This window comes from Lygodium microphyllum, chromosome 8, assembly GCF_053477565.2.
Source record: "Lygodium microphyllum isolate KBCC chromosome 8, Lygodium_microphyllum_v1.1.10, whole genome shotgun sequence".
Lineage (NCBI taxonomy): Eukaryota > Viridiplantae > Streptophyta > Polypodiopsida > Schizaeales > Lygodiaceae > Lygodium > Lygodium microphyllum.
Window position 1 is genome coordinate 140,770,101 of NC_141142.1, and position 27,506 is coordinate 140,797,606.

The 27,506-nt window shown below is 45.9% G+C and overlaps 2 protein-coding genes, 1 long non-coding RNA gene and 1 pseudogene across 7 annotated transcripts in view; 1 reads left to right on the forward strand and 3 right to left on the reverse strand.

Moving 5' to 3' along the window:
- Nucleotides 1-27,506, forward strand: part of LOC148032942 (chromatin remodeling protein EBS-like) — a 101,587-nt gene that overhangs the window by 25,913 nt on the left and 48,168 nt on the right. The gene's annotated exons all lie outside the window — the stretch shown is intronic.
- Nucleotides 1-27,506, reverse strand: part of LOC148032943 (uncharacterized) — a 98,888-nt gene that overhangs the window by 24,200 nt on the left and 47,182 nt on the right. The window lies entirely within an intron of this gene.
- Nucleotides 20,671-21,503, reverse strand: LOC148032944 (uncharacterized). The gene is made up of 2 exons (XM_087683853.1): nt 20,899-21,503; nt 20,671-20,769 (listed from the first exon to the last, which is right to left on the reverse strand). The coding sequence occupies exons 1-2, from the start codon at nt 21,478-21,480 to the stop codon at nt 20,671-20,673; spliced, it is 681 nt and encodes a 226-aa protein (XP_087539979.1). The 5' UTR covers nt 21,481-21,503.
- On the reverse strand, nt 22,066-23,007 carry LOC148032945 (uncharacterized; annotated as a pseudogene).

Below are 27,506 nucleotides of genomic sequence, written 5' to 3' on the forward strand. Positions count from 1 at the left end.
AAGAATGATGCCTATTGAGGGAGTGAACCCACTTTATGCTAATATTGGTCTATAGCCCGGTTATCAGACTTTGCAGAGTCCTTATTTGATGCCTGGAGTACAAAATGCAGCGGCTGGTTTTTTTAATCCTAGTGGGCATATGGCAGCTAAGACAGGTGGAATGAATATTGATAATGCGCCTAAGGGATTCCCCTTTTTATAGCCATCTGTCTATGACAACCTGACACCAAAAAGTGCAAAGCGTAAAGACTATAAAGAGGGTGGTCAGGCATTAAAGTTTGAAACCTTCAGTGGTATGCAAAATAAGTTGAAAGCTTTGACATTTATACAATAATTTGATACAGCCTACACTGGAGGGAATTTTACTGAGACTTCTAAGATGCGGAAGGCTGCAACTTTTTTGAAAGGTAATGCTTTGCAGTGGTGAAACATATTGTTGATGCAAGGATATGCACCTGCCACTTGGGTCCATTTTAAATAGTTGTTTGCAGCCTCATGGTTAACTAACACGTTTGAAGTAGATGTCATGACTGCATGGTATAAATTGGATGTGGCAAATTGTGCGGATTTAGAAGAGTACGATAAGAAAATTTGGGAAGCACTTTTGCCCGTGAGTTCTTACAGGACAGTGCCCCTATCAGAACAAATTGAAAAGTACTGTTGCGGTTTTCTCGAAGCCATCAGGGATTATTGTACCAAGACTAGGGTTACAAATATGGTACAGTTAATTGAAAATGCTGGTGTGGCAAATGCATTGTTGAAAGGAAAAGCTGACAGCTTTAAAGGCACTGAAAAGAAGGATTCTCAGTTTAAGCAGGATCCTGGCAAGAAGAAGAAGCAAATTTCCTGAAAAGACCAGCTTTACAAGGAAGTCTTTTTGGAAGAAAAGATTTCAGCAGCAACCTCAGACTTCTTTTAAATAGGGCAAAGGACAGAAGAGGCCACTTTTTGGCAAATCATTTGAAGAAAGAAAGGCTTTAATGATGACTGGGAAATGCTTTATATGTGAACAAAAAGGCCATATTACTTCTAAGTGCCCACAACAATCTTCTAAAGATGCAGAGGATAAAGATGTGCAAAGTAAAAAGAAGCCCAACATTGGCTTAGTGCCTAATATGGTGGGAGATCAATCAGTAGATGATGCTACAGAATTGTGTAGAGCTTGGGGAAAGATTAGAGATTCCACAATGCTTATTTTCTTTGATCTTGGAGCTTGTGCAAACTTTATCTCACCAGTATTGGTAGCTAAACTAGGTATATGTCCCGAGGAAATGGGACCAGTTGGATAGGCTGATTTGGCATGCCGAGGACATACTGATCCTGTCACTCCCATTCTTGGCAAACTCCGTATGCACATTCAGAGCTATGTGGACATAGAGGAGCTCCATATTATGCCTTTAGAGGACTGTGATGTGCTGTTGAGTATTCCATGGTGCCACAGGAAGCGTGCTATCTTGGATACTTACAATAGAACAATTACTCTTGTACATAGGGGCAAGACTCATGTTCTAGATGTGAAGCTTAAAGGAGAGTCTGTCCTAGTCGGTTTTGCTTCTGCAATTACTTCTGTAATGAAAAATCATATTTCTGCGTATTTGGTTTTTGCAAAGCAAGTTAATGAAGTTGACAGTAATGTGTCTATACTAGATAAAAGTAGAAGGGCTTTCTTGGATAAATTCAATGAGACTGTTTCTCAAATTCGTTACCAAGAGAGTTACAATAGATCTTATTCTAGGGACTAGTCCACCCAATAGGCCACCGTACAGGGTCAGTGCAACGCAGCAGAAAGTGATTATGACACAGGTTAATGAGCTTTTAGAGAAGGGACTAATTCAGCCCAGTAGTTCTCCGTTTTGTTCACCTGTGTTGCTAGTTCAGAAAAAGGACGGCTCTTGGCGAATGTGTATTGACTATAGAGCCTTGAACAAGAACACGATCAAGAATAGGTTTTCGATTTCAAGGATAGATGACATTCTTGATCGATTACAAGGAGTAGGAATGTTTAGCAGGATAGATTTGAAAAGTGGGTACCATTAGATCAGAATTAGGCCAGAGGATATCCATAAGATTGCTTTTAGAACGACATTTGGTCTCTATGTATTTTTAATCATGCCGTTTGGATTGACCAATGCTCTTGCCATGTTTAACAGGATGATGGATAGAATTTTCTGCCCTTATTGAAGTTTCGATTCTTTGATGATATGATTATCTTTTCAAAGAATGAAGAGGAGCATAGAAAACACTTAGTTATAGTCTTTCATGAGCTTAAGCATAACAGATTGCTCATTAATGGCAAAAAGAGTGAATTCTTTTTGGAAGAGATTCACTTCCTTGGGCACATGGTTTCTAAAGATGGTGTGAAGATGGATCCTACAAAGATAGAAGCAATTGTTTCTTGGCCAGACTTGAAAATCGTTCATGATGTCCACAACTTCCTTGGCCTATGCTCTTACTATAGAAGATTTGTAAGTCACTTTGCAGAGATTGCTTCTCCTTTACATGCATTTGAAAAGAAAGATGTCAAATGGCAATGGACTGACAAAGAGAAATCAGCATTTAGATGTTTGAATGGGAAAATGACTACAGATCTAGTATTTATTTTGCTAGATCTGTCTAAGCCATTCGTAGTGCAGTGTGACGCATGTGAAAATAGCATTGGTGCTGTATTAATGCAGAATGGTCGAGTTGTGGCATACGAGAGTAGAGTACTTTCTGTCGTTGAAAGGACTTACCAAATTTATGAGAAAGAGTTATTGGCTGTGATCCATGCACTTTCTAGTTGGAAGCACTATTTGCTTGATTCTGATTTTGTAGTGCAAATGGATCATCAAACACTTAAATACTTTCTCACACAGGCTAAATTGTCAGAGAAACACATGTGTTGGGCAAATTTCCTATCTATGTTTTATTTTCAGACAGTGCATGTGAAAGGCAAGAAGAATGTAGTTGCAGATGCTTTATCTCGCAAACCATAGGTGTCAGCTGTTTCAATTTCTTATCACCATGAATTGGATGATATGAAAGAGTAGTATGTTGATGACGAAGATTTCTCTGAAATCTATGAGCACTTGATTAATGGCCAACATCATGATCATTATGTGTTCAAAGAAGACTTTATCATGATGCATGGAAGACTATGCGTTACAAAACAGCTAAGGCCAAAAGTTTTATTAGAAAGTCATGCTCCGTCATATGCACGACATCATGGTATTGATGCTACAGTCAAAGCGGTAGAGACTTTCTTCTATTGGCCAGCCTTGAGATCTAATGTTGATGCATATGTCAGATCTTGCCTTGTATGCCAAATGGTCAAATTTGATAGATAGAAGGCACCAAGGTTATTGCAACCATTGCCTATTCCCGAAAGGCCATGGGAAAGTATTGCCATGGATTTCATTTTTGATTTTCCAAGAACTTCTTCAGGGAATGATGGAATCTAGACTATCATTTGCAGATTCAACAAACAGGCACATTTCATTCCTGTAAGAAAAAAGATTAAGTTAGAATACATGGTAAAGATATTTATGCATAATATCTTCAAGTACCATGGATTGCCATGGTCAATTGTCAGTGATAGAGACCCAAGAATGACTAGCTTGTTTTGGAAAGCATTGTTTGAAAACATGGGCACTACGTTGAAACTTTCATCTTCTTTCCATCCACAAACTGATGGACAGTTTGAAGAAGTAAATTCGACTGTTTTAGATCTACTGAAGTGTTATGTTTCAGATCATAAGACTTCTTGGGAACACTACTTGCCATTGGTTGAGTATGCATACAACAATACAGTGCACTCATCTACTGGCAAGGCACCTTTTGAGTTTGTGGAAGGTGGAAAGAAACTGCCTCCCATTTTGCAGACAAAAGATAACATTTTTGAAGTAGATGGTTATGTAAAAGATTGGGAAGAAGCATATAAAAAGTTCAAGTATGCCTTAGAAAAGTCACAAGCTAAACAAAAAAGAGCTACTGATAGTCATCGTCGAGAACTCTTATTCAAAAAGGATGATTGGGTCTTATTGCGTTTTGAAAAGGCATGTTTGAGAAAACAGAAGAGCAAGGAACGTTTGTTTCCAAAGCTGAGTATGCGTTACTATGGCCCTTTTCAAGTCTTAGAGAAGATCAATGATGTGGCATATAGGCTGAAATTGCCAGAGAATTGAAAAATTCATAATGCATTCCATGTGAGCCTATTGAGGCCTTTTATTGGTGAAGTGCCAGAAGATATGGTTCAAGAAGAACAGCCTGAAGTAGAGGAATTAGATGAGATTCTAGTTCCTGAGCAGATCTTGACACATAAGGATAGGAAAGTGAAAGGTAGAGTTATAAAAAGATTTTTGATGAAGTTCAAGAACTATTCACAAATGGATGCCAAATGGATGGAAGAGGTTGAATTGGCAAATTCGCCTCAGTTATTGCAACTTTAGCGAGAAGCTTTCTTACTGGAATCTATAGTAACTTTTTTTTTTGCGAGTAAAATGTGGTTGATTACATTACTCAAAAAAACTGATTACAACGGAGTGCTCATGCTCAACAGACTAGCTGGAGCTGATGAAAGTCACAGATACATCATGTATACAGGACTCTTAAGGTGGTCTAGGGGGGATGGGGACAAGAAACCATGGAGGGGGAGGGTGTATCGCCATCTGGGGCTGCCTGCCTGGATCACGAAAAACAGGTCCTGGCCGCCCCAAGTGCGCATGAAATGACATGGGAGCTCCTAAGGAGCCCTAGACTTGCCTTGCACCTGATCCCATCGGTCGTGGAGGGAGTGGATGATGGAGGTCCAGAGCTCTGCTAAGGTCACCTGTACTGAAAGTCTCTCTCCGTCCAAAGTCTCCTGACACCGCCCCTTCCAAATATGCCAACTAGTAAGACTCCCTATGATCTCCCATACCTCAGAGCGGTGTGCTGTGGGCTCCAGTACTTGGCGGATGGGTAGAGCCTCCAAACCGACCATTGCGCATGACCTTGCCTCGATAATGAATATCGTGTTTTGCATCCCGGCCTCATACATAAGGTGATGGCCCTAGGTGACTGCCTGCTAGCAGAAAGCTCCCCATGAGATACATCCAAGGCTGGGTGCTATACAGCGAAGGATGCGGCATGCTCCTCTCCACACGAGCTGCGCCGCCTCACACGACCAAAGGCAGTGCTTTGGGGTTTCCAGAGGCTGTTGTGTGCAGTGCTTACAACCTCCCTCCTACATCTGGGCAAGCCAACTTCCCACCGCCAAGCCTCCATGTGCCACTGGCCATAAGAAATACGATACCCTCCTCGGCCTCCAGCTATCCCATAGGTGGTGCCAAAAAGTCCGTCAGAAATGCTTCGTGATGCTGTGTTCCGTCCAGTACTTGCTACGTGACGGCACCCAATCCATATCTTCCTGCATCAGCACGTGTTTGCCAATCTTGGCAGTGTACTCTAGGAATCTCGGTGGCTTCTTGGCGACTGCAGTGGTTGGCCATAGCCACTCTCTCGGATCCACTCCAGCTCATCAAGTGGCCTACCCTCCCAGATCCAGAGGCGCCAATGCCTGAGCTCCTTCCAAGAGACAAAACGGTCCAGCTGCCATGTCTTCCCCTGAAGGCCAATCACCTGGATCCTCCTCCATGAAAGGACAGCTATCCCCTCATCCTGTTGCCCTTTGTCAAGAGCCAGAGCCCCCCCCTCCTGTACAGTGAAGGTCCTAGGTGGAGCGCCGCCCACTCTACCTGTCACCTGTAGGGGGATGCCTACTGGTAAAAACCTAGCGGCCCATACCTTTCCAAGCATTATCGGCTTTCGTATCGGGGTAGTAAGCCACTCTTGAGGTATTGTTGTATCTATCTCCCTTCTCCACTCCTCTCTGGCAGCCTGATACTTGTTGCAGCACCTCCTCGTCCACCATCCTATACACCTCCTGCCATGTCTTGATGGTAGGAGTTGGGCCAACCCATTGGATGTGGGGGCGCTCGCCAGTTTGTGCCCCTTCCCGATCTCTGACTTGGGGGTTCAGACCATCGGTTGATGGTCTATCTCCTCCTAGTAGCCTGGGGGGCTTTGGATTAGGGCCTTACAGAGGCCTTGCTACACACGGAGCAAGCTGCGTAGGAAGGGTAATCTGGGCCGACGTGAAGATCCATCTCAGGGACGGCCTCCACTCACCGCCAAGCCTTGGTCTACAATCCTGAAGGCCCTCTTGCAATAGGACCTTCCAGGTCTGCCCTCTTGGTGTGAGGCTGTGGAAAACTAGCTTGCCCAAGAGGGCCATACTCTGATACTCTGGGTCTATGGTCCCAAGCCCTCCCTCTGACCGATGCCGTATGATGGTCACTCATGCCACCTTGGCCTTGGAATCCCTGGAGCCGTCTGACCTGGACCAAAGGAAGTTCCGCACTAGGCAGCGAAGCTGTACTATGCACAATGAGGAGAAGCACCAACACGAGGCAATGTACTAGGCCGTTGCTAGGAGGACCTAGTCAACCACCAGGGCTCGGCCAGCTAGTGAGAGGCGAGCCGTGCTCCAGTAGGTCAGCTTCCTCCGAATAGAATCGAGGACTGGAAGAAACTGTTGGGCGGGAGTGATGCTGAGTCCCACTTGGAACCCTGGGTAATGGACAGTCTGCCCTTTGCTCACCCATCTAAATCCCAAGTGGACGCCCCACTCCGTACTAGAGTCCGGGTTTGTAAGAAAACCAATCGACTTTCGCCAGTTGATTTTCGCTTCCGCTGTAGTACAAAACACCTCAAGAGCCAATCTCACTCTCTCCAGCATCAACTCATCGTCCTCTATGTAAAGTGCTGTCATCTGCATACTCTGAGTCTTAACAACTCCATCTCCTCTCTCACTGGAAGTTGGAGGCCGCGTAAACTGCTCATGCGTGACCTGAGGAAGTGAGACATTGCCTTTGCAAAGAGTAAGAATAGGTACGGGGCAAGGGAGCAGCCTTGCCGGACCGATCTCTTTAGCTGAAACTCCTCTCCTTGCCTGCCACCTATGAGAACCTTGCTGGTAGCCGATTTGTAAAGTGCGGAGACCTCGCGGATCCATGCCTGGGGGAAGCCCAACCTCACCATGGTGCCCTCTAGGAAATCCTAGTCCACCTTGTCGTAGGCTTTCTCGAAATCTTGGAGTAGTACAGCCAGTCCTTGCCCACTGTGCTGAGCCCACTCTGTTGCCTCAAAGAAGGTGAGTACATTGTCTAGGATGCTCCTGTCCTGAACAAAGCTCGTCTGTGTGTCATGAATGATGTCTAGAAGCATAGGGCGTAGTCGTCTACCAATCATCTTTGCCAATGCCTTATAGGCCACCAACAATAAAGTGATCGGTCTCCACTGGGAAAGCTCCAGCCGGTCTCTTCCTTTGGGGAGAAGACTGATGAGGCTTGTTGAAAGACTCCCTGGCATTTGTCCTGAAGTGAAAATCTCCTGGAAGGCCATCAGTAAGGGGTCCTTCACTACCTCCCAATAGGTAGTGAAGAAGGCCTTAGAAAGGCCATCCTCTCTTGAGCATTTCTGCCCATCTTGTGTATGGAAAGCCTCTAGTTCCTTCTCTATGAAGGGGGCTAGGAGGGAGCATCCCATCTCCTCTGTGACGAGGGACGGGATGTGATCCTAGACGTGCTGTCTACATCGCTGTCCTCTAGCTGAGGCTGTCTCGTGCTAGAAAAGGCATTTGTAGTAGTTGGTGGCAATGTCCATCACCTCGTCTGGGCTAGAACGAGTCCTCCCATAATGATCCCGAAGGGTGTGTATTTGCACTCTTGAGGTGTGGGGCTGGTGCACCTGAAAAACTCCCTGTACATCATGTCCCCCTTCTGCGCCCAAAAGGCTGCTGAGGTGCGGAATCAGAGCTCTGAGCGCCTGTCCTCAAGGCCGACGATGGCTGCTCGCGTGCGCATCTCCTATGCATGAAGGGTGGGATCCCCTGGTACCTCCTGTAATAATCTCTGCGTAGCTGCAAGGTCCCGCTGGAGTGCTCTCTCCTCCTCCCAGCTCTACTACGTGGCCTGTAGGGCTGCCTCCTGGCAGATACGGCTCGACTCGGCTAGGACCTCTGCAACCTCCTCTGTGATCCGGTTCCTCTTGTCCCACTCCCTAGTCCAAATCTGTTCAATCTGTCTCTTCACCTTCTCCCTCCTATAGACCGCGTCAGGGATCCGACAAGATCGTGTGTCTAGGGTAGATGCTAGGGGATGGAGTGTCAGGAGAACTGGGCAATGGACAACGTGGTGCTTGCTAACTGCCCAACCTGGCCTCCACGAGAGCATCCCCACTCTCCTGCATAGATCCTGTCCAACCGCTCTAGCAAGACTCCACCTAGCCACTTGTAACCCCAAGAGAAGTCCAGCGACCTCTCCCTCCTGGGGAAGGCTAGGTCTCTCCAAGCATCGTGTGCTCCTACTGCCAGTAGAAACACCTCCCATGCCTCCCGCTTCTCCCCAGCCATGCCCTGGTAGTTTTTGCCTTTGCCTTGCTGGTCCTCTAAAGTCTCGAGGTTGTTGAAGTCTCCTCCAACAAATTACAATCTAGGAGTCTACCTCTGGGAGTCCTTCCGCGATCTCCACCCAAAACCTATTGCGCGTCCTAACCTCAGTAGGGGCATAGACATTGAGGACTCCCAAGCATGAGTCCCCAATATCCAATTTGATCCATAGAACCCTCCCTGCCACTATCGTCTTGTGATCTCATACACAGGCCATGAGACTCGGGCCAATAGAGGTGCAAACACCCCCACTCCTACCATGGGCACTGATGGTGTGCTCCTAGTAAGTGTGTGAGCTGCCCGAGAGTACCTTCCCTACCTGTTGGGCCTGGGTGGGAGTGAGCTTGTGCTCCTATAGAAGTAGGATGTCGATCCGTCCGGCAAGGGCAGGCTGCAGCTCCTGCGGGACAATCAACTTCCTAGAACCACATGCCCCACTATAGTGGAGGCTATTAACATTCCAGGATGCAAGGTGTAAACTCATAGGGAAACCTGTGGCTGACCGAACAAGCATTTGTTCGGTGTGGAAGTTGCTGAAGAAGAAGAGGAACTATGAGGCATGCGTATATGCTTCGCTGCCAGCGTAGAAGGTGAACTCCATTCCCCCATGGTGGCCCTCGGGAGGCGGACCATGGGGGTGATGGATGTGCCTAGTGGAACCACTAGGGCATCTATCAACCATGCTAAGAGGTGAGACTCCGTACATTGATAGAAATGGGCCGCCTGTACCAGGGGCCACTCAGTCACATCCATTGGCGCTCTCCACTGCGGAGGGGCTTGAAAGATAATGCTCAGATGAGGGACGTCGGCCCAAGCCCACCACCAGTTAATGTCCATTATGCAACTTGGCCCTGCTAGGAAAAAAGTGCCAGTCCGCCTCCCATCCACTGGGAGATGTGGTATGCCACCTGGCTCTTCACCTTCTCCTCTATTTGAGACGTCGTCCAGTCTTCTGTGTGAGAGATCTGAAGGAAAAATGCGTAGTTCGGTCCATCCGGTGGTGCTAGTAGGCGGACCTTGCCACTCCTAGACTTGTGTACCACGAAGATTCCCACCTCTAGGGGTAGTGGAAACTCTCCGCGCTCCGCAACTCTCAAGTAGGACCACGGCCCACTGCGAAAAAACTCCTGTGGTAGCACTTGTGCTTGTCTCGGGAAAGCGTGTCGGGCAGCTTGAACGGATGAACTAGTGGCTATGTGGGGAGGGAAAGAGGGGCTAGACTGCTGGCAAGTGGAGGATGACGGCGTGTGGGGCTCCTCACTTCCTGTTGGGGGGGGGGGGGGGGATGGGTGGGGAGTGGGTCACCTGTGTTGGGTGGGGATCAAGGGGATTGGACGGCGGGGGTGATGATGGCGAGAGGGAGGATCTAGGGATGGTGGGGTGGTTGGATGCACCCAATGGGTGTGAGAGGGGGCTGTGGACTAGGGTCAGGGGGGGTGGGGGATCGAGAGGTTGCTGCAGAGAGAGGGAGCAACAGCCTGGCTTCAGCATCAGGGATGTCATGGATGCTGATACCATGGTTAGCACCTCCTCTCTTTTCATTTTCAGCATGGTGTAGATATTCCTTTTCTATTTTTTCTCTATCTTCGGTTCCAATCCCAACGCCTTCTCCACCAAGGCTGGGTTCAAGTGCACATGTACCTGTTTAGCATTTTCTTCCCTTCCCCCCGTCACGGTGCCTCACTCCTGGTCGGGGTCGTATGTCCTGAGAAACTCCACACACTTCGTGTGGTTAGGCTCTTGCGCAAATTTCTCCAAGTACTTGGTGAGGTTGCACTGCTCGATGACTCTCTTGGCTGCTTCCTCCTTCGATACTACTTCTTCGATGTTCCGGATGGTCCGAAACTTCAGTTGATTGTAGGCACGGTTTTCTAGGGATATGACATACTGTGCTCTTTCCTCCTCCGTGAACGGGAGTCGGTGGGCACGGTCTTGTTGCGACAGTCTATGTTCCTGTCATAAACCGTAATTTTCATTAGTGCTTTCCACATAGTAATTTGCTGATTGCTGAGTGGGAAACAATCTCTTTTGTGCCGGTGGGGAGATGTTGGACACTACTGGAGGCCGGCTTTGAATTGACACAGTGCAAGTTTGGGCCTATCAGGCAGGGCCACAGGTGCTGCGGGAGAGGCGGTGAGTAAGGCGGAGGAGGGGGGGGGCACAGCTGCAGGGGGCAGGCGGATGGCCTGGCCACGCAGGGGGGGCGGGGGAGGAGTAGCTGTCATAGAGGGGCAGGTGGGTGGCTAGGAGGGGGGAGGAGTAGTTGTCGCAGGGGGGTAGGCATGTGGCCAGGCAAGGGGGGATAGCTGTCATAAGGGGCCAGGCGGGGGGAGGGGGGGGGGCAGAGTAGGAGGACCAAGGACAGGGGGGGTCTATGGTGGACCAAGGTCAGGGGGGGGGGAGTAGGCGGACCAAGGACAGGGGGGGAGGGTCTATGGCCAGTACTTGGCCAGTGGGGCAGTGGCGAGGGAGATAGAGATGGTGTTGGGCGAGGAAGCCGGACTGGACCAGAACACGGGGGGGAATAGGTGGAGCCGTTGAAGTGCAGACAGAGGGGAGGGGCGGAAATGCTGTGCCACCGGGGGGGGGGGGAGCGCTGGGGCGGCCAAGGACAGTTGGCGAGGGGGGAACACATACGATGGTGGGAGCATAGCGCAACACAGCACATGTGACGGTAGGAGCTATCAGAAGATAGAAGTCATGAATCTACAGTGACTTAGAATGCTTTTTGAAGCAATGTACATTTTCTATTGTACAGTTGAATACTGCATCTCATTGAATAATGCACAATGTATGGTTTACACTTAGCATTAACATGTGTATCATTGAATGAAATCTTAGTGCTTTGAAGTTGTATTTGTTATACTTCAGTCGAATGATCATACATGTTGTGACACTAATAGTTTGGGGATACGTGCTATTGCCCTGTGTTGCATCCGGAAACATGTATATTAGAAAGGCTCCTAGTAATCATAGTTGGATACAAGATGTGATCCTCCACCTATGTGAGACTTGAACTTGCAATGGCACAAATGGTAGTGGGAAAACTCCTACCATCGCCCCGTGTCATCTATTAGCAAGTGATACATGCGATGCCACTAATAACATGGAGAATCTTGTTATCGTCCTGTGTCATTTGTTAGCATGTGTGGCATGCAATCGAGGTCGCTTGCTTCTTTCAAGAGGGGGGTATGTCACCAGGTGGTGATACTTTTTGCAATTGCTTTCCTTATTTACTTATATAAATATTTTATTTTTCTTTTCTTTAGTTGCTGTTGCTTTTTACCCCCAGAGTTTTCTTGGATTAAGCCAGGATCTTTGCATGGCCAGAAGAGGCAGCCATTGGGACAAATTGGACTAATGGTTCGTTCGAGCCTTAGAACCGGTTCCATATTGAATGGGCACTAAAGAATAGAATGCCAGTGGTTTAGGATTGTGTGCTTAGCCATTGGAGATGGTACAGGACAATGAGCCTGGTCAAGGTAGAAGATGCACATGTGAGAATGCTCATATAATAAAAGTCACCATAATTGAGCCACATTACACTTTTTGATGTGGTTGCAATGATAAAAGTTGCTCAGAACAACTTGAGGAATGCAGGGGTCACCATCCCTAAAATTTAGGGAGTAATTATTTTTGGACCCCAAAATCTGTTCGTGTCATTATCTTTGTTTTTGCATGAGGATTAATTCTTTGGTCTGTGCCGAGGTAAAATTTTGCACCGATCATGGAGAATTTTAGACCAAAAGGTTTAAACGAGAAAATTGTTACATGTATGCCATGTGGCACAAATTCCCAAAAGAGAGAGAGAGAGCATTAAAAAAAACGTAATAGGCATAAGGGGCAGATATGAGAATGAAGTTTTGAGGAGTTGAGGGCAGATTGCTGCAAGTTCATCAGCTATGGAGAGTACTTCTTCGTCTCTGACTCATGTACGGAGGTAGAGCTTGCTCCCTCTGGTCAACTCTCTCTCTATTCTCAGAGGAAATGCTCTGCATGATGGGCTGATTCCATCGAAGGTACAGTTCTGTGTTTTCTTTGTACATGTGCTAAGGCAAGAGCCTCATTGTCCAGGTTTAGGAGCAGCTGCTGACTTCTCCAGTGCAGGAACTAAAGAAAGTGATGACCATGCCACACATGAATAGGGTTTTTAAACTCTGATTTAGTGCTGTTTGTGGGACTGTTTTACTGCTGGAATGATGCCAGGGTAAAAGGGATGTTGTTCAGGATATGCTGGACAGTAAGAACAGTGAATACAGAGTTCTGCAGATTGCAATTTTGCATATGAATCATTGAGTTATGGTCACGGAAAATGCTTTCCTAAAAGGGATGTTGTTCTGGATATGCTGGACAGTAAATTCCTAAAAGGGATGTTGTTCTGGATATGCTGGACAGTAAGAAAAATAAATACAGAGTTCTGCAGACTGCAATTCTGCACATGAATCATTGAGTTATGGTCACAGAAAATGCCTTTCTAAAAGGGATGTTGTTTTGGATATGCTGGACAGTAAGAACAGTATTGATAAAGAAATACCGAGAGAGGCGCCGGTTTTCGGGGCCAATCTGGTGTTGAGCGAGGGAGTGAGGTCTCTGTTTGTGTGTGTGTGTGTGAAAAGACTAGGTGTTAATTGAAGGAACTACTGCTTTATGTGAGTCATAGACCGGTTTCAAAGTCTCTCCACCATCTTCTTCTAAGAAGTCAGTTTGATCGCATCAAGGTGAAGACGACCATAACGAGCATGCCAAAGTAGCCTAAGCTCGTGGGAAGACCTCACGGCTAAGGCTATGAGCGTGTAAAGCTCACCCTTTTGTGAGATTGTCCAAAGAACAGTACCTGTAGAAGCATCCTCCACTGTCACCGCATCCTGTGTAAAGACCACATGGGTACCAAGTTGTGTAAGACCATGAATAGACAATCGGTTAAAACCTAAATCTGATACGCAGAGAACTTTGGCCGAAGAAGACTGTCTGCCTGGTAATAGAGGAATAGTCTCCACTCCTCGTATTGGAATGGAAGAGTTATCACCAATGAAGTCCTGAAGCCAATCTTGTCTATAGGTCACGTGAGAAGAGGCCCCATTGTCAACGAGCGGAGGCTTCTGTTGAGTAGAAGAAGTAAAAGCTGTATCCTTCTTGGCAAATACATGCACAAAGATAGACTTTGTCTCGTCACCGAGGCACCTTTTGAGTCCTTCGAGTCCTTCTCCTTTGACTTCAAATGAGGGTACTTTTGCCAACACTTCTTCGTGGAATGAGTGTCCTTCCCATAGTGTGGGCACTTTGTCTTCTTCTTCTTCTTTTTCTCATCCTTCTTGTCCTCCTGCTTCTTGTCCTTGGCTTGTGTCTTCTTCTTCCCTCCACATGTACTTGTAGTAATTCCTTCCCTTGCATGAGAAAACTAGGAGGTTGGGAAACATTAATCTTCTCTTGAAGGATACCATTCAAGAAGGTAGACTTTATGCCAATTTGATAAACAGGCTAGCGGTGGTGGGCTACAAGAGCTAAAATAACCCCAATAGTAGACATCCAAGGTGTAGGTACAAAAGCTTTAAAATAGTCCAACCTTGTCCTCTGAATAAAAGCCTCAAAATAGTTCAACCTTGTCCTTTGAACAAAACCCTTGGCAACAAGCCTAGCTTTGTGCTTGTCCAAGGAACCATCTACAAGGTACTTGGTCTTATAGACCCACTTAACATCTATTATCTTCCACTTCGGAGGACATAGAACCAACTCCCAAGTTTGATTACGCCTGATGGAATTGAGCTCCTCTTGCATGGCGTGACACCAAATATCCTGTGTAAGAGCCTCCTCAATGGTAGTAGGCTCACTATCATGAAGAATCTGCGACATAAGAGTATAGCTCACACAAAATGAACCATTCAGTTGGGCTTGTAAGAGAGCTGATCTATCGAGACCTATAGGAGAAGCAAGAAAGTGAGAAACATCGGAACCTTGCATGAGTTGTCAGTACCAATGGGGAATCCAAAGAGGCTTATCTTGTTGCGAGGGAGACTCTCTAGTCTCTGGTACCAATGTACCTATTTGGGGTAGGGACTCCCTTACCAAGGGAAGGTAAATCCTCCTCATTTGAAGAAGGCTTCCACTCCGACGGCTGAGTAGTCCTAGAAGACTACGGAGGGGAGGTAGAAGGGGTGGAAGTATGCGATGAATAAGTAGTTGCATCCATTAGTGGTGGTAGGGAAGCCGGAGTAGAGAAAGGAGGAGGAGGAGCCGAAGTAGAGAAAGGAGAGGAAGGAGCCGAAGACAAAGAAGGGGTGTGAAGAGGAAACCTGGAGGGGAGAAGAGGAACTGAGGGTTGGGGGAGGGGTTAGGCGATAACGAAGAATTACGTGCAATAGAACCATTAATCGGATCCTCAGAGACCAAAGCCTCATCGAAGATCACATCCTTGCTCACCTCAATCTTCCGTGTCGTCAAGTCGTACAGTTGATAACACTTCTTGGTAGTAGCCCATAAAGATGAGCTTCCTTGACTTCGAGTTAAGCTTCGTCTTCCTCTTCTTCTTATCCACATGGACAAAAGCATCAGAATCAAAGATGTGAAAATGAGACACGAAAGGTTGTTGGCCAAAGAAAGCCTCATAAGCAGCAATCAATTTCAATTCCCGGGTTCGAGGGGTCCTCCAACCAAGAAGGACTACTCGGAAAGGCTGGGAGTTTAGGCCTATACACAGGAGGAATGTCGGGTGACAATTGTTCCCCAGTATTTCAGTCTATAAGGAGTCATGTCTTGTAACGCAGATGTTGTGGAGCAGTTGCGGATGTGAACTGTAGTAGCCATTCGTTGGATTCATAGTTACCTGGAACGGGGAACGGGAACGGGAACGGGACCCCCTGGAACGGGGGGAACGTCCAAGGTCGGGGAACGGGAACGGGGGGAACGACACATGTCTTAAGTGCCCCAAATATGCCTTGCATGACCCAAACTGCCCCAAAGAATGTCCCTCTAATTGCCCCAATACCCGTCAATGCATGAAATTGACCCAAATGTCCCAACATTGACTCAATTACCCCCATAGCTCCAAATTGCCTTGAATTGCCCCAATTATCCCAATTTCCCTTGAAATTAGACAATATAAATGGATGAATACCTTGGAATTGAGGATCGGCTGAAATTTGATTCTGATTTGCAAGAGTTGATAATGCATCAAATTTGAACTTTGCATAGACTCCTAATTAGATTGTGGGTTGTCTTGACACTTTGAATCTTCAACCCGAGAGAGAGAGAGAGAGAGAGAGAGAGAGAGAGAGAGAGAGAGAGAGAGAGAGAGAGAGAGAGAGAGAGAGAGAGAGAGAAAGAGAGAGAGATTAGTGTGTGCACATTAAACAGTGGAGATGGGTGAATATGTGGTAGAAGGACTATGACCCAAGTTTTAAAAAAAAAACAAGAAAAAACGTCAATTTTCAGTAAACAGGCCTGGAACGGCCGTTCCAAACAGGGAACGGCAGGGAACGGTAGGGAACGGCAAGGGGAACGGCAGGGAACGTTCCCTGGCCGTTTCACCTCCTTGGAGGGTTTGGAACGCGTTAGGCCATTCCTACAGGCCGGAATGGCCGTTCCCTGTTTCTATGGTTGGATTTCACTCACGCCTATGCTCACAGAGATGAGTGTCAGTGATTAGTAGGACATTGGGGCACTTTTTACTCTCCATACGAGAGGTTTTTTCCTTGGACTTATTCTCTTTTTTATATGTGCCTATCTTATACATTTACGGGCACTTATCATGTTGCTCACACTTTCGAGTGTGAACACCACTTACAACCCTAAGGTTTAAGGGTTGTACTTTGTACTTTCATCTTACATTTTTTCAGTCTATTGTATTGCTTGATTGGCACGTTGCTTTTAGAGCCACAACCAGGTTACAGTTAGTGCACTCAGATGTATGTGGCCCTATGTAGACAAAGTGATTGGGTGGATGTTACTATTTTGTGACTTTTATTGATGACTTGACTTGCTTCTGCTTGGTCTATTCTTTAGTAAAAAAAGTCAGAAGTGTATGATGCATTTTTGGCTTTTGTAGCACTTGTTGAGAACCAATCTGGTTGTAAAGTAAATACTCTCCATTCGGACAAAGGGGGGGAATATATGTCCTCTATGCTGAATTATTTTTGAAGTAGAAGGGCATTGTTTATCAGTTCACTACTGCTTATACTCCACAACACAATGGGTTTGTAGAGAGGAAGAATTGGTCACTCATGGAGATGTTCAGATGTATGTTGAAAGCAAAGAGCTTGCCACATAGCTTTTGGATGGAATCCATTATGGGTGCTTGCCATGTTTTGAACAGAGGCCCCACCAAAGCATTAAAGAATGGCACGCCTTTTGGGGCTTGGAACAGCCGAAAACCTTCTGTTGGGCACTTTCGTACCTTTGGTTGTCTTGCATATGCACACATTCCCCAGGTACTTAGAAGAAAGTTGGAAAACAAGGCTGTCAAATGCATTTTTGTGGGATATAGCAGTGAGAGCAAAGGATATAGACTATATGATCCTGTCTCTAAAAAGGTATTTGCTAGTAGGGATGTACTTTTTGGTGAAAAATCAGAATTATCCCTTGCTGGTTTTGACACATCAGGCTGCCCGTGATGTATTTGAAGGGCTGTTGCCCATTTCATTTGGTGATTCAGCTGGAGTTTCAGCAAGTGAACTTAATGTTCGGCCAGTTGCTCCATTGGTAAATGCAGAAAATCAGTGATTGGCTGATCTGAATATTCAACAAAGTGCTGAATTTGAAATTCAGCAAGAGCTTGTGCACAATCAGGAGGCAAGACAAATGCCTAGATGGTATTTACAAACTATGAAAGATAGTCATTTGGATGCTCCCATGGCTGGTCGTACTAGAAGGCAAACTCATATGCATGATACCACACATATCATGGAGTTTGTTATGGCAGCAAGTACAGTTGATAATGAGGAGCTTGAATGTTTTGAGGATGCACAACATAGTGTGCATTGGATGGTACTTGGGGTCGTTGCATTATTACTTGGGCATTCAGTTCGTACATGATGCTAGAGATATCGGTTTATCACAGTCAAGATACATTAGTAAACTCCTTGAGAGGTTTGGCTTACAGGATTGCAAGCTAATCTGTACACCAATGGAACCTGGACTAAAGCTGTCGTTGCATGATGACAGTGTTTTGTTTGATATACATACATATGCTCTAGCAGTTGGATGCCTTATCTACCTATGCAACATTGGGTCGGGCATACAGTTTGTAGTTTCAGCCCTGAGCAGATATATGCATTAGCCGTGCATGTCACATTGGCAAGCTGTCAAGCATGTCTTCCGTTACTTGCAAGGTACTAGATCTCTTGGATTGCTTTATGCCAAAGGGGGACCACTACACTTACATGCTTACAGTGATTCTCATTGGGCTGGTGGTTATGATTCGCGTCACTCTACTAGTGGCAATTGTTTTTTTCTAGGCTCATCTTGCATATCTTGGCTTAGCAAGAAACAGTCCACTGTTGTCATATCGTCATGTGAAGTTAAATATAAGGCAGCTTTCACTACCACAGTTGAATGTGTATGGATTAGACGCTTGCTAGCTAATCTGGATGTATCTGTCATGGAGCCTACTCCTTTGTTCACTGACAGTCAGAGTGCCATTGCAGTGGCACGGAGCTCAGTGTTTCATGCACACACGAAACACATTGAGATACATTATCACTCTGTCAGAGAGGCTACATACAAGAGATATCGGCCTTATCTATTGTCCTACCACTAGTAATGTGGCAGACATCTTCACCAAAGCTCTTCCTCGTGACAAATTTGAAGCATTTCGCAATGCTTTAAATTTGATTTCCTTTGGTGGCGGGTGACCCTTGTATTTTGATCACTCTTCACTCCAGGGGGGTTTGTTGGGTTCCACTCACGCCTACACTCACAGAGGAGCGTCGATGATTAGTAGGACACTGGGGCACTTTTTACTCTCCGTACGAGAGGTTCCGTGTCGTTGGGTCGTAGAGTTAATAGCTCTCTTTGTGGTAGTAGCCCACGAAGATGAGCTTCCTTGACTTCGAGTCAAGCTTCATCTTTCTCTTCTTCTTGTCCATATAGACAAAAGCATCACAATCAAAGATGTAAAAATGAGATATGGAAGGCTTTCAGCCAAAGAAAGCCTCATAAGGAGTCATGTCCTGTAATGTAGAAGTCAGGGAGTGGCTGCAGATGTGAACTACAGTAGCCATCGCCTCACCCCAAAGGGTATGAGGAAGACCCTGATGCTCCAACATTTACTGGGCCATCTCTAGCACAGTCCATTTTGCACACTTCATTGCACCATTCTCCGAAGGTGTGTTCAAATGAGTATACCTCACCCAAATGTCGTGATCCCTACAAAACTGAGAAAAGAGGCTAGAAGTAAACTTGCCACCATGATCTACTCCAATGCCCACGAAATTTGGAAGTAGTCTGTGTCTCCACAAACACCTTCCACTTGTAGAAACGGCAGTACGCCTCACTCTTGTACTCTACAAAATAAGGTCACACATAACACCTAAAGTCGTCTATAATCAACATCAAATACTTGGCCTTCCCAAGGGAGGCCGTGTCCATAGGTCCGCAAAGGTCAGTGTGAACTAACTCAAGTAGGGTAGAAGCCCTCCTAGTGGCAACTTGGGGATGTGAAGTTCCTCCACCATCTTCTTTTGAGAAGTCTGTTTGATCGCATCAAGGTGAAGATGACCATAACGAGCATGCCAAAGTAGCCCAAGCTCATGGAAAGACCTTGCAGCTAAGGCTGTGAGTGTGTAAAGCTCACCTTGCTTGGAGTCTTTACTTGTAGAAGCATCTTCCATTGTCACCGCATCCTGTGTTAAGACCACATGGGTACCAAGTCGTGTAAGACCATGAACAGACAATAAGTTAAAACCTAAATCTAGTACATGGAGCTCTTTGGCTGAAGAAGATTACCTGCTTGGTAATAGAGGAATAGTCCCCATTCCTCGAATGGGAACGGTAGAGTTATCACCACTGGTGAGTGTGCCTCCTCTAGCACTGAAGTCCTAAAGCCAATCTTGTCTATAGGTCATGTGAGAATAGGCCCCATTGTCAACAAGCCAAGGCTTCTCCTGAGTGGAAGAAGTAAAACCTGTATCCTCCTCGTCAAATACATGCACAAAGATAGACTCGGTCGTCGCTAGGGCAGCCTTTGAGTCTTTTGGATCGTTCTCCTTTGGCTTCAAATGAGGGTACTTTTGCCAACACTTCTCCTTGGGATGAGTGCACTTCCCACATGGTGGACACTTGGGCTGCTACTTTGTTGGGAATAAAGGTTCTCGTGCCTTTAAATGTGCTCGGGTGTAAACGCACCGTTAGCACTTGTACTTATACATATATATCTATCTAAAAACCTAAAGTGGTACACTTGTCATTGTACCTACAAACATGCTCACTCTCGCTATTGCTCTCTCTCACACTCTTTGTCTCTCCCATAGTTGCCAGGTACGAAAAGTATGATACGGTACGGTACGATAAAATACGGTACTAAATGGTACCTTAAGATTTTATAAGGTACGATACGATATTAGTACGAAACAAAAATAACTTCATTTTTTAAAAAACTATAAATAATAGAACACATTTTTAAAGTGAAACTAGTAGTGTCATTACAAAATATGCTGAATACATAAGATAAAAAGCCCTCGCAATCACATGCCAGCAGCAAACATGCGGGCAACGGTACAATGTACTGGATACATCATACAATCATCAATGAGTGAAATTGGATATAATCATTAGTGATAGTACTAAGTAGATACAAAAAGGTGAGACTTGAGAGAGCTGAGGCCTAGAGGCTAGGATAACTCATGAGGCATTACTATCGTCAGCATCATCATCATCATCATCATCTGAGTGCTCATCAAGAGAGTTTGAAGATGACTCCTCGTCATCGAATGATGAGACACTCTCATACTTATCCTCATTGATAAGGTTACCATCATCATCAAATGATGGCTCCCTAGGCAATGACGGTCTAATTGTAGGCAAGGGGGGAATGTCATCATCAGGGATTGGATGAGAGCTACTAGAGCCCCGCCTCATATATCTCTGCAAACCACCTGAACCACCCCTCGTCGATCTTGGAGGGCGCCGAATGACCATGCCCCTGCTGGCAACTCAAACTCCTTGCCACGAGCACACTGACTACGAGTGTCACGGGTGTCTGCTGCTATGAGCTATCTATAGAGCTCTGCAAAGATCTGCTCCTCATCGACCTCTTGATGTACACTCGCAAGAGTGTCACCCGTCAACTTGAATGTATCAACATCATTCACCTACACAATGCACAGAAGATAATAGATTATAAATACTAAATTGTTGAGTATAATACTATAAAGTAACAAGTTGAAACCAACAAATTTAAAAATTAAGCTTGACTTATCATTTTATGGTTAGGTGTTTACCTGCTTTGGACTACTCATACTCATCATGGCCTTCATCATGTGCAAGTTAGTGCGGCAATAGACTAGCCGCTCTAACTTTCGTGTGCTAAGACGATTGCGAGTCTTCGTGTGAATGAGAGAATAGGCACTCCAGTTTCTCTCACAAGCACCCGAAGAGCAATCGTGCGCAAGGACTCTCATGGCCAAGGGCTGGAGAGTCTCCAGGGCATATCCAAAATTTTGCCACCAAAATAGAGGCTTTACAAGTGACTCCCTTCTCCAACAAGTGGAAGAAGAAAATGCCACATGTCCTCTTTGATCTGCATAGCATCCAAGCTCCTCTAGGACTGTGTTGTGGTAATCTATGGGGACCACACGAGTCAAATAGGCAAGCTGATCCGATCGGAGCTCTTTGTCATCCATGATTGCCGGCGACTTGTAGACCGGATGCACCAATGCTGCAAAACCATGGATGGGCCTATGCATCCATGCCCATCTCCTCTCTGCTATCTCTATGATGTATGCACGCTGAGAATCTGTGATTATCGTGCAAGTCCATACCTCCACCAATGCCGCTTTGAAGAAGTGAACGAGAAGGCCCATGGTGGACCCCTCGCAATCAGCCATGTGCAACACCCTATAAAAGGGAGTCACGGCAATCACAATGGCACGGACTTTCTACCAAAATTGCTCATCAAGGCACAGCCGCTGCATGGCTTTCGCCTCCTCTGTCTCATGCTCATCCCACTCATTCCATAGAGTGGACACCATTGTTTGGTGTAGGGCGGACCGCACCTCATAAAGCCGCTTCAACAATAACCACATATAAGCAAACCGAGTTGAAGAAGGCTTCTTCAACTCAAGTTTGCGATGCTCGTGATACAACGCAAGCACCTTCACCTTCACCGTGAAGAAGGTGACAACAGATGTAGCCTTGTGTACCACCTCTTCACCCATTTTAGCTTCCCGATGTCCTCCATGAGCAAGTCCAAACAATGACTTGCACATGGAGTCCACACGATCGAAGGAAACTCAGCCTCAAGCAAACGGCCCATGTGCCGACAATTGGATACATTGTCAGTCACAACTTGCACCACATTCAACGGGCCCACCTACAAGCACATCATACATGGCACAAATTATAAAAGCTTCGGGGAGAGATGAATCATGAATCATGACTTGAAAATTCTAATTATGATTCATGAATAATGAAAGCAACTTTAAAAAGACAATGTGTACCTCAATGATAACTTGCCGAATGTGGCGGTAGATGAATGGGCCGGTCGTTTTTCTTCCCCTCTTGCCGGTGTCTACGGCCCGCAAAAAATATGTGCCAAGTGGACATGAAACAAGTATGTTGATGATACCCCGTTTCTTACGGTCACTCCATCCATTGGTGAGAATGGAGCAACCGTATTTTGTCCATGCGGCCCGAATAAGATCAAGGGCTTTATCAATCCTCTCCTCTTCATCAATCTTCTTCGTCCTCATATCATTGTATGAGACGCCGCTCCATTCTTCACATGGGTCCACATTGGCGATGGTTCTCACCATCTTTTTCCATTGCTCATGCTTTAGGATGTTGAATGCAAGATTGCACTCGATCACCGTGCGTGCAATCTCAACATCCGCTTGTTGTTGCCTTTCTTCAAGAAAGGCAACCGATCCACGTGTATGATCGGGAGCTTGAGAGAGAGAGGATTGCCTCTCCTGTACCGCATGAGCCTCTAACCTTTGCCTTTTGCCAATGCTGGAGCCCGAAGTGGATGTGGAGTCGGCACCACCAATGGTGGAGGCCTCACCCGCATCGATCGAAGATAGGCCTACATTTGAGGCTTCCTCATGAGTAGGCATAGGTGTAGATGCCGCCGCCGCCGATCTGCCACCTCCTCCTCTAGTGGATCCCCCTCTCATCTTGGCGAGAATCTCGTCCACAATGTGTTGAGGGATCGACTTGCACGGAGCGACTTGCCCCCCCATCTTGGAAAGATGTTGGAGAAGTCGGGTCGCACCACTTGTGTAGCTTTTCCTGCAATACTTGCATATCTAATTGTGGGAGTTGGACTTCTTTGTGTCCCTCTCCACATGGATGGCGTGCAAGTTGAAGGCCTCATGCTTCTCCCGTGTCATGGTGCCGAGGCGAGGCCGGAGGCCCAATGAAGAGGAGGGAGTTGAGACTTGTCACTCCGATCGGCGGTGATGCTTGAAGAGGGAGGGGATGGGGGGAAGAGGAGAGAGTGAGATGATGCTTGAGCCTTGAAGAGGGAGGGGATCATGGAAACTTGGAAAGTTGGAAGAAGAACGAACTTTGAAAAGGGAGAGGATGGGAGGAAGACTCAAGAGAAGAGGGGAAGAGGAGAGAGGAAGAGGGAGCTTGGAAGGGATGGGAGCTTGATGCGGCCTTGGAGTCTTGGAGACAAGAGGGAGGGCTGAGGAGCTTGGAAGGGATGGGAGCTTGATGCAGCCTTGGAGTCTTGGAGACAAGAGGGAGGGAAGAGGAGAGAGGAAGAGGGAGCTTGGAAGGGATGGGAGCTTGATGCACCCTTGGAGTCTTGGAGACAAGAGGGAGGGCTGAGGAGAGAGTCGAGACTTGCAAGAGTGTGTGTGTGTGTCGCAAATGATCAATCGTGCCCGTTTCGCCAGCCCGTTTCGCGCAGAAACTCTCTGGATAGCTCACCTTGTCCCGCAGGATATGTGGCCAAAACTTGTTTAAAATCTCGTACGAAACAGTACAGATACGTACTATACGGTTCGTATGGTACGAACCTGTCCGTTCGACGTACGAGTGCAACCCTGGTCTCTGCGCGTGCAACGAACACCTACTGTCTCGATCTTCCTGCCTACTAACCCGTCACTACTGGTATCAAAGCTGCGGTTGAGGCATTCGTACTTCTCAGAGTCTGTGTAGCTGAACAGGTCGTCAGGTTTCTGTAAGGCGACAGTTCCAGGGTGCAGGCGCAGGTCAACAACGTCATTCCTGGTAAGATGCAGGTCAATACGTCACCTCCTGGTCAGACTTAGTTATGTGTCTGCAAGCGCAGGTCAAACAACGTTATTTCTGGTCAGACGCAGGTCACGTGATCAGATGACGGGCTGCGACATCATTTCTGGTCACACGCAGGTCACGCGATGAGGCGACAGGCTGGCGGTTGTAAACAGGGAAGATTCGTAATTTTTTCCTTTGCAAAAAAATTAAATTTTTTGAAAGGTTCCCTGCAAGCAAGCCCTTTGCTCACTGATGGGCGTTTGTGCGGATAAGCCCAAAACTCAGATTTGTGCAACTTTGCACCCAGAAATTTGGGGCTTTTCCCGAATTTAGGGATTGTGATGCAGGACAAGACAATTTGACTCAGAAATTGCAAAGTTGGTGCACATTTGCCCGGGAATTTTGGGGGTTGTTCACATTTTAGTGAAATTCTTTCAATTTCACTGAAATTAGTGCACGCAGGACTTGGAAAATTTGGGGATTTGTCCAGATTTGGTGCGAGCAAGATGCAATAGTGATATCTGTTTCAGAAATTGCAGGAATTTGTGACATTGTGTCCCCGACATTTGGGGCTTTTCATGTACATGCACAAATTGGGCTGAAATTTACCCAATTTCTCGACATTGATGCACATTGGACCTCTGCAATTTGGGGATTTTGCAATTTGGGCAAAATCTGTGCAGCATTTGGTCATTTTATGTACATGCAGTTTGAATTTCATGCAATTTGGACATTAACACTTGGTAAAATTTGGGGGTTTTCCTGAAATTTCTCTATTTTGGCAAAATTGGCCTGTTCTATGCATGATAGAGAAAATGCAGATGTGTGGTTGATGCTTTGAGCACAAAAATTTTGGGGCTTTTGACCGTTTGTGTCAAATTTTATGCCTGTGGGTACATGCACAACAGAAATTGCAGCTAAAATTTTGGAATTTCTCATGTAATGTGATGCATATGCCCTTGGAACAACTGTAATCAGTTGTGGAATGTTGTAGCACATGGTTTGGTGCTTGTAAAAATTTAATTACAGATCTGAAATCTGTGCTTCGACGTGGTCATTTGTTGCTGGTTGGTACTTGTTTGTACCTTAGTCACTTGGGTGACAGTTTTGGGCCTGCATTTGCTGATTTTTTGGTCACATTTGGGCTGAAAATCATGGCTGGCAGCAATGACAGCAATAATCTCATGCACATAAAGAAGCTTGAAGGAGCACATAACTTTGCAGTTTGGCAAAAACAGTGCTATAATATCTTGTTGCAAAAGAAGCAGGCAAAGCTGATCAAAACACAAGGGGCAAAGCCCGCAGATATGGAACAGGGCGATTGGGATGAGTTAAATGAGCTTGCACACTCAACCATCGAGCTATCGATTCGTGATGCCTTGCTGTTTAACATTGAAGGTTTGGATTTTGCATATGCTATATGGACTTGACTGGAAGAACTGTATGCACAGAAGAGTGCTACAAGCAAAGTGTATTGGCTGAAAAAGCTTATGGATTTACGTATGAAAGAGGGTACAGTAATGTCTACTCACTTGAGTGAGTTTAACTCCATTTTCAGCTAGTTGGTTGCCTTGAATTTCATGATTGATGAGGAATTTAAGGTTACTTTCTTGCTTTGCACTCTACCAGAGAATTGGGATACATTTAGGACTGTTGTGAGTAATTCTAATGTGATCCTTTTGTATGCTAATATGTAGAGTGCTCTACTCTTGTAATAAATGAATCGGCAGAACAATGCATCCAGTAAGTCTTCCAGTGCTTTGCATACTCGGGGCAGATCACAGCAGAAAGGCAAATATGATAGCAAGGGACGCAGTAAATCACGTGGCAAAGATGTTGAATGCCATCATTGTGGCATGAAGGGTCATTTTAAACGTGACTGCTACAAATGGAAGAAAGAGAAAGGAAAGGGCAAGAAGACAGATGACATCAAAACCATCTCAGTGCTCATCAAGAGAGTCTGAAGATGACTCCTCGGCATCGGATGATGAGACACTCTCATACTTATCCTCATTGATGAGGTTACTATCATCATCAAATGATGGATCCCTAGGTGCCAGTTGTATAGGCAAGGGGGGGATGCCATCATGAGGCACGAGATGTGAGCTACTAGAGCCCCGCCTTACATATGTTTGCAAGCCACTTGAATCTCCCTTCCTTGATGTTGGAGGGCACCAAATGACCATGCCCTTGCTACCACCTACTCGAACTCCTCACCCACAACCATGCTGACTACGAGTGTCACGAGTATCTGCTGCTATAAGCTCTCTATAGAGCTCCGCAAAAATCATTTTTTTCTCCTCATCTACTTTTTGATGTACACTCGGATGAGTGTTTCCCGTCAACTTGAATGTATCAACATTTGCAAATGCTAAAGTCATTGTAAAGTATAAACTTTAAAGTTTAAAACAACAAATTTTAAATTTTATGGTTAAGTGTTTACTTGCTTTGGACAATCCATATTCATCATAGCCCTCATCATGTGTAAGTTAGTGCTGTAATAAACTAGCTGCTCTAATTGTCGTGTGCTAAGCCGATTGTGAATCTTTGTGTGAATGAGAGAATGGGCACTCCAATTTCTCTCACATGCATCCGAAGAGCAATCTTGAGCGAGGACTCTCATGGCTAAAGGTTGAAGGGTCTCCAATTTGTATCCAAAGTTTTGCCACCAAAATAAAGGCTTCACAAGTGACTATCTTCTCCAACAAGTGGGAGAAGCAAAAGCCACATGCTCTCTTTGATCCGCATAGCATCCTAGCTCCTCTAGCATTGCATTGTGGTCATCCACAGGGACCACATGAGTCAAATAAGCAAGCTGGTCTGAATGGAGCTCTCTGTCATCCAAGACCACTAGCGACTTGTAGGTCGGATTCGCCAATGCGGCAAAACCATGGATGGGCTTATGCATCCATGGAACATGTGCATGTTGTGTCTCTGTGATTACCGTGCAAGCACATGCCTCCACCAATGCTACTCTAAAGAAGTGAACGAGAAGGCCCATGGTGGATCCCTCACAATCACTCATACGTAACACTCTATAAAAGGGAGTCACAACAATGACAATGGCACAGACTTTTTGACAAAACTGCTCATTAAGGTACAAGCACTGCATGGATTTGGCCTCCTTTGTCTCATGCTCATTCCACTCATTCCATAGAGTGGACACCATTGATTGGCGTGCACCTCATAAACGCACTTGAGCAATAACCGCATGTAAGCAAACCGAGTCGAAGAAGGCTTCTTTGACTCCAGTGTGCTATGCTCACGATACATCGCAAGTACCTTTACCCTTACCGTGAAGAAGGTGACATCTGATGTAGCTTTGCGGACCACTCTCTTCATCCACTTGAGCTTCCCAATGTCCTCCATGAGCAAGTCCAAACAATGACTTGCACATGGAGTCCACACAATTGTGGGCTTGGCCCATATGCTAACAATTTGATACATTGTCGGTAACAACTTGTACCATATTCGAGGGGCCCACGTACAATCACCAATTACTTGGAGGTTAGAGAGAGGAAGAGAGTTGAGCCTTTCAAGTTTCAAGATTCAAGAATCAAGAGAGAGAGGGTTTTGGGGGGAAAGAGAGAATCGAGATAGATATTAGAGAGAATAGAGAGATAGATAGTTATGCATAAATTAT